Below are 12,908 nucleotides of genomic sequence, written 5' to 3'. Positions count from 1 at the left end.
CTTGATGGCTGATTTCATTTTTTTTCTCTTTCAGAGCCTAATGAGCTGTGTGTGGGCCCTGCATTCAGTGACATCCCATCTCAAGATGCTGCTAATACAGTAGCTAATTTTTCCTTGCTGAAGAAGTCTAACAGAAGCAAAAGGAACTGGTGAAAAAGCAATGGCTGCCGGTAAATATCTCAGGTCTGCACAGGTTGTAAGGAAATAGGTAGGAGATGGTTTCAGCTGTGATGGGATGGATGCACAAATGTGCAATCACAACTTGTGTTTTGGGATTCAGCATGAGGAGGGTACCATCCCTTAGCTATCCAACCCATTCTTCCTTCCCCAGTCCAGGAATCCATACCTGGGCTCAGTCTTTTTTGACCATATTAATCATAACTCTCTTTTGTTTTCAGAACAAAACTTGGTGTTTTGCATAGCGAAACAACTGGTTATAACCTCTTTTTAGTTAGGGGATAACATATTCTTAAATCCTCTATAAAAAATTGTATGTCATGGGAAGCGGGTTTTTGCTTGGGATGTGTTTGGTTCTCACAGCTTTCTTACAGTCTGCCATAGATTATATACAATTAAATTGTATCAGAGGACTACAGGATAATTCAATCATGTTGGCAGGGATCTCAGGAGGTCTCCAGTCCAACCTGCTGCTCAAAGCAGGGCCAGCCATTGGGTCAGACCAGTTGCTCAGGGCTTTACCAAGTTCACTCTTGAAAACTGCCAAGGTTGTTGACTGTACGGCTTGTTCCACTGCTCGACTCCTCCTCATGGTGAAAAAGTTTGCCATATAATCTGCTTGAATTGTTCATGTTTCATTTTATGTTTGCTGAATATTTCCAATGTCTTCATCATTTGCTATACAGTACCAAGCACTATTATCAGTTGTCTGAAAGGTAAAACATAATTAAGAAACAGAACAGTGGTTGTGATACCTCATTTTCACTGACAGTTCTGGTTAATAAAGCTGCGATGTTAACTTTTCTACTTAGAACGTGTTTCTTCTCCTGCAGCAGCTGATGGTTTGGGAAGTATAGCTATAGATACCACGCAACTGAACATGTCAGTCACTGATCCAACAGCTTGGGCCACAGCTATGAATAACCTGGGGATGGTTCCAGTAGGACTAGCTGGACAACAGCTTGTGACAGGTAAGACTTTTCTTTTAAAAGAGTTCTGTTTTACTAGTCCATGGATTCTTTGCAACCTTTTAGAAATATCTGGAATGATTTCTGAGGATATATTTATTTTTTATATTCTGAAAACACCACCTATAATTAATATTGCATACTGTATAGTAGTCTTTTTTTGTACTAGGTGTATAATCCACATTATATTTTAGCCTTGCGGAAAGCCAAAACTCTGGGGAAAATGGACAACTAAACCATCGATCTTCAAGCTGAGTCAAGACCAGGGGCCAGGTCATATAAGAGGAATGTTTGGTTTTGTTTCTCCGTTCAAGCAGGATATCTTGAGGTTCTGCCAAGGAACACCACGGACTAGGACCTTCTGACTGGAGAAAGATTTTGAAGCTACATTAATTAGGCAGAAAATCATGTAGTCTGTTCAGTTCATACGCTCAGCTAATATTAGTGAAGTGAAGCTTTCCCATCAGGTATTTTATTATTTACTCTCTGCCTGACTCCATAAATTGATTTCTAGAGGTAGTTCTTGTTTGATTTTGTTATTTCACTTTTAGTTTGGGAGAATGTGTCAGGAAATCACTCACTCTAACAATAATAAAAATAATATTTTGAAACCAGCATTATTTCACAGACTAGTCCAGACATTATCAGACTTCACTGTCAGCAGTAGAACTCCAGTTAGGTGGGATAAATTAAACTTTATTGTTCCTGTGAGGTAGAGAAAGATTATTTTTATGTGGGTGGGTGCCCCACAGATGCAAGCCATGAGCCAGACATACGACAGGTCCCCTCTGGAATATGTATCTTTAGCTTGAGAAGAGCAGTGCAACATGTGGATCAGAGCTGCCTCCTGTCTTGTCTGTGCCTGTCTGTAGACTTGGATGCAGTAAGCCAGGTCAGGATGTAAATCACTTTGTCTGCCTCACCAGGGATACGTGACACTTAATTTTGGCCAAATATGTCCCTTTCTGGGACTGGGAACTGAGTGGAGCTGTGCCAGTTCACAGATGATGGTCTGGCTCTGAATTACCTATTTTACAGGCGGGTAAACTAAGCTGCACAAAAGTTGATTTATGATGAATCGGCCTCAAGCAGAGAGTTTACCTCGTAGAGGCCATCATCTGGTTCTTTAACCCCATGCTTCTGATTAAAGGAAACAAGCAGAACTGTCAGTGCCTGCCTCCCATGCTGCACCGGTCCTGCACCCAGCAGAGGAGCGGTGGTGGTCCTCAACCCAACAGCCTAGAATAGAGCCCCAGGAATACTGGCCGGTGTTGATGGAGGCACAGCAGGGTGCATCACCAGAAGGTCCTCTCGCAGCAGCACCAAGGACTTGACTGGTCCTGGTGTGCCTCTCCCATGGGCTTGTGGGGAAATGGCGTTTCCCGTTATTTGGTGGGGCTTTGCCTGTAGAAGCTGAGGTTGTTGCTGGAGACTGTGGTCCCACCACACGGAGAGGAGAGGAGAAATCCCACCAAACTGGGGCAGGACCTAATGAACCCACTGTCCTTGTGAACAGATTTACTGATTCATGCTCATGTCCTGAATATGTGCTGAACTCAAATTCAATTACCTGAAAATGTCCAAATGTCAAAATCAGCTTCTCTGTGTTGATTTACAAGCATCTCAGCTGCATGTCCCATGGAGGTTTGCCCACCTTTTTGTCTTCTCCTCTTCTTCTGACTCCCCAGTTCTGGTGTAAGTTGTGTGAAGTGTGCTATGCAATCCCTACCAGGCAGTCTCCTTTCCTTTGCAATGCTTTTCCCTACAGGGAGGATCTCATGGATTTTATTTCATTGCCAGCTCCCTGCTGTAATTTCCATAATCATGTGTATCACGTATTGTAGTAGTGTTGTACAGGTCAGTTGGTATTTGTTCAGCATTTTCAATGTATGAAAGGTGCCATAAGTAATAAATATTAATTACTGAAGTGCTGCCTGCTTTCTCTACAGGTGTAGAATGACTTCTTTGTTTTCCCTTTCCTTTCCTTTCTTTGAGACTCTCTTGTATTTTTCAAGGTAAATAGGTGTTTTGACACTTCATTATATTTCCTTATGATTCATAAGTTTTTGACACATTTTCATCATGGCAAATCCATAATTTTTACCACAATATACCATGAAAAGACTTATAGACTTATTTGCAATGATATATTTATAAATATATTTACTGTGTCTGCATTCAACAACAGTTCCCATCACCATGTTAGATCAAATATCTAACCAGTCTATAGCCCTTTCTGACTTTTTTTCATTTTTTTTTTGGTATTAATCCTATCAATGAAATAATCTCCCTCAGCAGTCACATATTGCTTTTTTTACTGCCATCTATGACATTTATTGGAGATGAAAATGAAACACCAGCGTTTTTTGTCTGCCTTTAAAAATAAATATATTTATTTTATTCTTTTATTTTTCTGCCTTGGTGACAGCTAGGAAAGCAATAATTAGTTTAAAATTATCTTGGAGAGAATGTGATCTTTCCTGCGTGTGCCTTTATAAACTGCGATAGTCTGAAATTCAGTGTGTGGTACTCATCTATACCCTGACGTATCTCCTATTTCTGTGATATTTCAGTTTCCAAAGGACTTATTCTATCATAGCCTTTCCTTCTCCAAACATACTGGTTCCTAATTCCTAAATTTCAGGGCATTTTTTCTCCCTTAGGTATGGCCTCCTTATGATCTACTAAGTCTCTTTACAGGGTTTTGCTGTTTTTTGTTGTTGTTGTTGTTGTTGTTGTTTTCTTTTTCCAACTAATGTTAACGTTGCTGCTGTGTAACATGCTGGGATTCCTGCCTCGTAACAGAGTTATGCTACCCACTTTGCAAGCTGTGAACTTCTTGCCTAGCCTGAGAGTTTGTTAAAATGACTACTAAAGCTTCTGCAACATCTGGCCAATTCTCTTCTCACAGTCTGGGATATAGCCTGTCTGGTCTGGGTAACTAATCAATTTTAAGCACTGCTAACCTTTTAATACCAGGTTAGATGATATCTGTACTCTATTTAATTCCTTATCTCCCAGTACTGCAAAATTGGATTTTTGATCTGGGCAAATGTCAGAGCCTTTCATTTGTCAAGATGAATTCTTGTTAATAGGTGTATAATATCTCTTCAGTTTCTACATATATTCTGCTTACGCTTCTTGTTATTCTGAAAGCTCATCTTTTTTTTCCATAATATTTAGCTATTGTAATACATATACGCTAATATGCATTTATACACCATATATGTATAATTCATACAATAAACTGTAGTTTAGTATAGTTTAATAATGCATTAGTTAAAGTGTTAAAGACTGATCTGGAATAGCCTTGTCTGAAAAGCACGTTCATTCTAAACCTCCCCTTTCAGCAGGTTATAATTTTTTTTCCAAAAAATTGCCTTTTGGACTGAAATTTCTTGGTCTTAGCCCGAGGTAAAAATTTTCTGGAAAGGTTGGAGAAAATCTACTAAACTGCTTTTGAATTATCCAGGCCTTAAAACTGCAATTTTCTATGCTTTGATACTTTGAGAAATATGGCCAGGTGAGAGGAAAAGGATAGTTTGTACTCCACGTTTCTGAGATCTGAATCCTCCTTGTGCACTCAGCAGTTCTGATTCAAGCACATCTTTCAATTATGTTCAAGTCCACTGTTTTGTTACATTTTAGGAACAGCAAAAAAACTTAGTGACCTGTGTCCAACTGAGAATGTTTTATTTTTGCTTTTACATCAGGATTTTTTTCAAGGCAAATTTGGCATTGCTGAATTTGGTGTCCTCATGATCTCTTTTGTTTCAGCAAATGGCAGCAGGTCACCTGTATTCTAAAGGACAACATCCTGCCAGAAAAATACTTTGGTTCTTCTAACACTAATGAGTCATTACTCCGGAAAACATGAAGCAATTTTGAGATGCTTTCCTCCACAATGACTTAGATGACCTAAACATTCATTAGTCAAAGGTGGTGTATGTCAAAAAGTTCACCAGTACAAATGAGTACAAAGAGTGGTACATTAGTGATAATTCTTCTAGACTTGCTTAAGACTGTGCCCTATGCTGCTTGTTTGTACTCTTACAGGAAAACAAACAAACAAACAAACAAAAAACCATAAGTGCAGACATCCAGGATGAAATTTATACATCTGCTCATAAGTCAAGGGTATGCCTGAAAACTGATGCCTTCTACTTATTTACGGGATAATTATTAATGCAAGTTCATCCATGTGAACCCAGCCAACATGCCTCAGCCTCAGGATATTAAAATTTCCGTGGCCTCCAGTATTGTTTTTGCTGAAGTTAGACTTTGACCACTTCTACAAAATCCTAGTGAAAACAGAGGCTAGTAAGCTTTGAAGCCTAACATCTTGGTTACCAAAAAGTATAGAAAAACTATGCACCATTTTTGTGGCTTCAGGCATATGTTTTTTAGACACTGGAGGTTGTGAAATATTAGACACTTACATCAGCCTTTCTGTTTTTCCATTTGTCTTTGCTTTCCCCACACACTTGTCTTTTGACCTGATTTCAGTGGAACATAGAAACTGTCAGCTTCAATCAGATCACCTTGTTCAGGATTGTGCTTTTGACAGTGTTGAGTATCAGATACTTCACAGGGAGATGTAAAAGGTAAGTCAGCACTGAAGCGCTTCTCCCTCCAATGGGCTCTTCTCTTGATCATTAATACATAGAGCAGGATTCCCCAAACTAGAAGTTGTATTTCTAAATCAAGCCATAACTCAGCAAGACTTCACTTATGGAAGCAGCGCCTGTGACAGTAAGTGGTTGCAGTCCTGAAACTGTAACCCCAGAAGTACTTTTTGATAAAAGACAAAATTGGGAAATTTCAATCTAGAGACCCTTAAATCGCAAAACATGAGATTAAATATCCCTCCCATAATTTTATTAGCTCAAGACCTCCAAGTCTTTGGAGACATAATATTCAGACCGTCTCTTTCTTGAGAATGAAGATTATAACTAAAGGCAAACATTATATCTAGATTGCAATTAATCCCAAGCAATTTCCCATGTGATGAGTGTATCGTTGAGGACTAGCATAATGGCTTTTCCTTCTACTCACTGCACTAGCTTAAGAGGTCACTGACTCCCATGAAGAGGAGAAGAGAGGAGAAGGAAAAAAAACAAGGATTATATTAGAAAAATACAGGGTGGTCTGCGGCTTAAAAATTCCCTCACCAGTCTGCCTCAGCTATGGAAAAGTCTATTGAGCTTCACTGGATTTCTACCACAAAGTAGATGAGGCATTCTCAATGAATTATTTTCTACTGCAGATCATTGTATTCTGACTGAATTGTCCCTCATTGTTCTGGTTTGGTACTATTTTTGTAATGTTAATGAAGAACAATCAAATCTTGTAGGAAATCAAGGTATATTTGATTATATTCAGCAGTTCCCTGAAGAGAGGCTGTGCATTAAACAGTGTCGAAGACTTTAAGAAATCAGCTGGCCAGATGATTCTGCCAGTCTTGTGCATCTGGGGCATCTCCATTACTGGCGGCCTGGAGACATTGATATCCATTTGAGCAGTCTCTTCATTTTACCTGTGCTGTGCTATTACCTAGTAAAGCTTCCTTTTTCTGCACATCATTGTTAAGCCACTGAACCAATGTGCTAAGAAGCATATAACTTGAATCTTCTAAGACATGCTTAAGAAAACAGTTTCCATTTTTTTTTCTTAGTCAGTATTGAGCTCCTGTTTTTTGATTACAGGCTCATACACATTTTTTAAGTAATCCACTAGTACTATGGCCTGAAGAAAGTACCTTTCCTAGGAAAAAATACTTGTGCATCTATTATTTGTTAATAAAGTTTATCACACTGCAGATTTAAGCTTTTAAGCAGACAGCATCTGGTAAAGACACTCCCTGCACTCTTGTTCCCCTGCCCTTATAAGCTGTAGATTGCAACTAGCTGCTGAAAGAATTCATCAGGCCAGTGGCAGGGTAATGTACAGTGTACTTATCCTTGATCTGAACAGTGCATTGCTTTGACATTGGTAGCAAAAGATATAAGAAGTCTTAAACTAAGTCTTCAAAGTGTTCCACAGATTTTGTAAAACCTTTGAGGTTACAAGATCTTCAGAAGACATCTTTTCAGATACTGTGGCTTCCAAGCATGTTTAATGCATTGTGTTTCATTAATAAGCAAGCCTATGGAGCAAGAGAAATGTAAGGCATACTCTGAAGAAAATCATATAATTTTTCTAATTTTATTCTAGTTCCTTCCTATACTTTACTTTTATAGACTTCACTATGGAGACATTGCATTTCAGTCAAGAGGAAGAAAAAAAGCTTTACTATTTGAATTATATGAGTAACCAATCAGAATAATTAAAGAAGTGTGAAACCTGCTCTAGAGAATTAGAGTAGAGCCCGTACCCAGAAAAAACTATGTATTTCTATTGACAAGACACAGGCGAACAGCAAGAGTGAAAGAGAACAGGCACTGTGGGAATCCCAATATGCAGATTCACTGGGAGCATCTCTAAAGAAATATTATATATTAGCGTAACAAGTAGGTTTTTATCATTGACCTGAAAAGCGCCTGTGGAGTTAATCACACTTTCTGTTGTGTGAGTGTTACTCAAGGAGACTTCACACCAGGGGACATTAAAGTGCTAGGAACAAACACAGTCAGGTTACAACAGAAAAAGGAGAGAGAGATTCAATGGCCAGAGGAAATGTGGCAGAAACTCTAAGTGCCTTTGACACACTATTCAGGGTTAAGTGTGCCTCTTAGGTCATACAAGTGCCTACTCTATATTAGACCTTAATTGAGGCCAAGGATGAAGATAATGATTAAAATCTACTTGGTGCTTAAAGATAAATAGTGCTTTTTTAACGTCAGATGAAGGGTGACTGTTCCAAATAAAGACTCAGGAAATGAAAAGGAGCATATTCAGGTACATGCTAAGGGCAAAGTTTGTGCTGTATGTGGGGTGAGGTATTTTTTTTTTATTTTTATTTTTTATTATGGCATCTATTTCTATATTTTTGTCCAGGGCCAGTTAGCAGTTCAGGAAAACAGACTGATTACTGTTTGGCATAAGTCCTCTTAACTCTCTCAAAATCCCAGAATACATTAATGATGCATGCTATATTGTTTGGATAATTTGTTTTTTTAATCCCTTGCTGTTGTTAATTGTTATTTTTTGTAACCACCAGAAAATATGTTCCGCCTGTTTTTGTTTGAAGTTCCAGTGAAATAACGTAGACATACTCAATTTCTGTAAAAGTTTTCACCATCTTTTTTTTTTTTTTTTTTCCTCCCACTTTGGAAAGCCTCCATTCCCACTATTTTCCATGTGTTTATTTATTCTAGACAAGAAAACCCATGAGTAATTATGAGCATCCCAAAGCATAAAGTAAGCCAGAAGTAAGCCAGGAGGCTGTTGGGAACCATTTGCTGTTGACTGTTCACTTGTGCTAGAGTACAGTTTATTTACAGCACTTCCCTTTCACACACCACATCCCATCCAAGGATCTAAGTGTCTGCAGCCAATGTCAGGCATCCAGTGTAACTGCTGCGTGATATACAATTTGCTAATGGGAAAACTGAGATATTGTAGATAAAAATCAACAGAAAAAAGGAAATTGACCTTTTAAATTAATCAAAGATGAGGTATGAATAGCAACTTGTGTATTTACATCAAAATCAAGGCTTGCAGACTGTTCGAAGGTGGCTTGCTGAGCACATTCGTATGTTGAGATGGCTAGGTGAAGGCGATGCTACCTGAAGTCCTGGACCCAAATCTGTGAACTTTTCACCAATAGGTCATGTGGATGGTCTGCAGGAGATGGGCACAGCCATCCCAAGAGGACTGTTAGTACCTGCAGAGTGCTCTCAGGAGAGCGCAGTGATCAGCATGACACCGATGTTACTGCTTGGGGCAGTTTCAGAGCAAGACTTCCTTGGGAGAGCGAGACTTGACTGTGAATGAACTCACACCAAGTCAAGGGCAATAAAATCTATTGTGCTTCCCTAGTCAGGATCTCTCTTTGCCTGCATGGGCTAGGTGGGTGCTTAGGGCTTGGCCCCTGGGTAGCAAGCAGGAAAGGATTGCTTTCTACATTTTATCTTGGGATAAAGGACAGAAACATGGTTTTCTTTCCTTTCTGCCATCTGTCCTTCAAATGCTCTTTGCTTTGGGATGAGCAAAAGAATTAGCTTTCACAAACCACCTCGCTGCAGGAGTCTGTCTGTGAAATATCAGCAGAGGCAATCAGCATGGAAAAATGTCTTTTGATAGTCCATGCTGAAGAAACCACTTAGGCTTCAGCAAGCCTAACCCCAAAACACGCGAGGGAGCTTGTAACATAATGCTTTGCTAATGTTGACTTGGTTCAGATAACCAGTGGATTTACTGCACCTTCCCATGCTCCAGTGGTGACACATGATGTGCGTGACATCACCAGCACTGAGTAATGCCTCTGTAATGGGAAGCAGCTGGTCACCAGAGTGGTTCTGTTAGTGGACGTGGAGGTGAAGCATAATTAAACTTAATACATAAAATATGCTGTAAGACTCTCCAGCATGTATTTAGGTTGTGTTCTGTCTCTGTATTAGAGATATTCTCTTACTGTGGCTTCAGGAATTTAATATGTCTGTTCGTGTAACAGGGACAACTTTATCTGCTGAAATGTGCACATTTCTCAATCAGATTAAAAAAAAAAAAAAAAAAAAAAAACAGTTTGCATGACCCTACATGATTTTCCTTTATAAATAATCTCCTCCTCCTGACCATAGTGCTTACATTATTTAGTAATTATTTGTTATTTGTATTCAGGAAAGGCTTTCAGATGGGGAGCTCCGGTAAGTTAAACACTGTCTGAGCACTTATGAGTCAATCCCAGCCCAAATTGTGCACGGTCTGTTTTCTTTCACTTAGATAAACCAGGTAGGTAAGGGATTGCATGGAAACAATGGAATAATACTGATTGGCATGAAAAGCAGCAGCGATTACCAAGCTGGCTGCCTACTGTGTGGCTTTTTTTCTAGGTGCCTTGGCACCGCAGTGATATGGTGGTAACTGAAAAAGCGGGTTAACTCTTTTATCTGATATTCTCAGTCAGGCAGTGAGAAACAGGCAAACTATTGAGCAAAATGGGAACAGACAGACAATTCCTACCTGCTCTTCCTCTTTGACTGTGCTGCTGTAATTTTGTAGAGCTAGACAGCAAAAAGGGAAGTGAGAGGATAGGAAAGAGCTTTGCTAGCATTTACAGGAGAAAGACAGCACAGCAGGAGAAGGAGCAGATGTAACCTTTTTATACAGATCCGGCAGCACGAGCTGTGTTTTGGGAGAGAAATGTCCAGACTGCAGTGGATAGAGAGGGCAAGTTATAGGCTTCTCCAGCTCATTTTGTTCTCTCTGATACGACCGTATTTCAAATGGTTTATTTCACTAGAATTAAATGCAGAATATTAGAACCAACTGCAGTGTTGAGGTTTTTCCTCGTTTTGATCTGCCTCCATCAAATCTATGTAACCTTCCCATTGGGAACCCCCTGTTTTGGGACCTGAACTGTACTTGGACTTACAGGACTTAGCCCTTTCCAAGAACAATCATTGAAACCTTCTTTTCTGGGGCATTTTGAAAGCAATTTTGGCACTTCAAGCATTCTTTTGTACAAGTATTTTTAAGACATTTCATAATGTCCTAAAGCTTTATCTACCAGAATAACCAATACCAAAAATAAGATAAATATTCCTTAAAAATAACAATAAACTCACCAAAATTAAGAGGACAGAGAAAAGTGAACAGATTTTATTTTCTTTTAAATACCCTGACATTTACTGTCTTTATACCTGAATGCAATGCTGCTGTCCTTTAATGTAGTAAATGCCATAGCATCATCCTTCTTTTTTTCTTTACTATGCTTTTAATAATTTCATAACCACTTAGAGACTCAGAGAAGGATCATGGGTTGTGAGAAAGGAGAGCTTGGATGCTGTAGCTGGATACCAGGGCTGCACATAGGCAGCAGGGAGTGGGCACTGCAGCGGAGCAGCTCCAAGAGTAGTTGATTTAATAAATTGCTTATTATAAATATTGGGGGGGGTCCCTTCATTTAGTGGCCAGAATTCATCATATGAAAAAAAAACTCAAGTACATTCTTTTATTCACTAGCCTGTGTAAAGTAAAATATCTCTTCCAGTTCTTCCTACATATGTTGCTTTTTAACTTTGTGTCCCTTTGTTCTGGTCTGTCTAATTACCTCAAGCAGATAATAAAGCCTGATTTTATAATAAACCATAGCCAGTTCAGGCTTGTCATGGCTGATTTATCAACTCCAAAGACTTAGGACTTTTCAGCCTCAAGACTAAGATCTTTTCTGGCTGCAATTCAAGGTGTTAATTCTGAGCTTTATATCTAAATGTGGTTTGGAACATGTGTCCTATGTTTTCTGTTCAAACAGCCCACATTTCTGTTGTTTGTTGTTGTTGTTGTCTGAGTGGAATTTATAATCTGGAATTAAAATAAAACAAACCCAAACCATCCAATTCTGCAAGAACAGTCTTGTATGTAATCATCATGGCATAGATTGTCCCCTTGAAAGCAACAGGGCTACCTCATGTGAATGGAAGTTATTAACACTGGACCTCAAAAGGGAAGCTATTTCTCCATAAAGTATTCCAGCATATATTTCCCTGTAACAAACTGATTCAGTACTGCCTGATGGGGTGGTGTGTGTCTCTACATGTGTGCATGTCTTAGAAATGGAAAGGTGCAGTGCTAAGGAAACAAAACGATAATAGCTAATGACTCATGTAGACCATTTGGTGTCCCTTAGGGACTGCCTCTCTTCCAGTGTTTTGCCTCAGCAGTTGATCCCATCGGGGACATGAGAGCTAACCACCCTTCAAACGCTTCACCCAGGGATTTGAGGCCGCAAATTCTCACTGGAGGGCTTTCTTACAGCATCCCCTTTAACAGACAATTCTGTTCCTACCTCCCTTCTTCCTCTTTCCCCTGATCTTCTGTCTTTTGTCAACAAAGCTTTTGTGTATTGCGTTGAATACTGTACTGTACTGAATAAAGTCTCTGTAATGCAACAAATATTTCCTGAGGGGCATTGACATCTCTTGGCTACCTCAAGTAGTAACAGAGGGATTATTCTAAGGACTGTATGACAGAAACATTATCACATATCTGCATACTCTAGCCACTTTGTTTGTTGTAATTCTCCCGTCTTAGTGCTTAGGTATGAGGTTGTTGATCTAGTGGTGTTTTATAAGTGTTTTCTTGTTCAAATTCCAAGACAGTTTGTTTTTTTTCATGTGTTTTCTAGATTGTTTGCTGTATCCTAGCTCAATTATTTCACTTTCTCTGATGCATAATGGCATCTGACCGCTGTGGGCCATGTTGCATAAGAGCCACATCTCACTAGACTTGATTACATGACCTGTTATTTGTTGTGCTTCCAAGTTTTGTTTCATCTGTAGCCTTGAGATACTGTATTTAATGCCTCATCCACATATGTATATGGTAAGCTTGAACTACAGAAGTCCTCCAGAGGACTTTTTTATTGCTTACCCTGCTTTTATGATCAAAAGATGACAACCTGTCATAGTTTTCTTTTACAGTTGTGTTATAGATTGAAAATATCAGGAAACTCCATGTTGCTTAATGGCTGCATATAAATAGAGTTTACAAGTTTGCCAGTACTGCCTGCTCTGCAAACTTGTTTGGGGATTTAAAGGGTAACAAACCTGTTTTTGCTCAGGCATCAGTAAAATCCAGTAGTAAAATGTCACTGGCCAAATA

At 39.2% G+C, this 12,908-nt stretch overlaps 1 protein-coding gene across 11 annotated transcripts in view; it reads left to right on the top strand.

Moving 5' to 3' along the window:
* The window catches only part of ENOX1 (ecto-NOX disulfide-thiol exchanger 1), a 366,413-nt gene that overhangs the window by 225,567 nt on the left and 127,938 nt on the right, over nt 1-12,908 (top strand). For all 11 annotated transcript variants that reach the window (XM_035553403.2, XM_050715842.1, XM_050715826.1 and 8 more), the window contains 2 exons: nt 35-170; nt 1,011-1,148. In XM_035553403.2, the coding sequence (XP_035409296.1) occupies nt 161-170; nt 1,011-1,148 (148 nt within the window). In that variant the 5' untranslated portion in view covers nt 35-160. The remainder of the gene's footprint in view (nt 1-34; nt 171-1,010; nt 1,149-12,908) is intronic.

The sequence above is a fragment of the Cygnus atratus genome, chromosome 1 (genome assembly GCF_013377495.2).
Source record: "Cygnus atratus isolate AKBS03 ecotype Queensland, Australia chromosome 1, CAtr_DNAZoo_HiC_assembly, whole genome shotgun sequence".
NCBI lineage: Eukaryota > Metazoa > Chordata > Aves > Anseriformes > Anatidae > Cygnus > Cygnus atratus.
The sequence above is the reverse complement of the archived record's forward strand: the minus strand, read 5'-3'. Positions and strand labels throughout refer to the sequence as shown.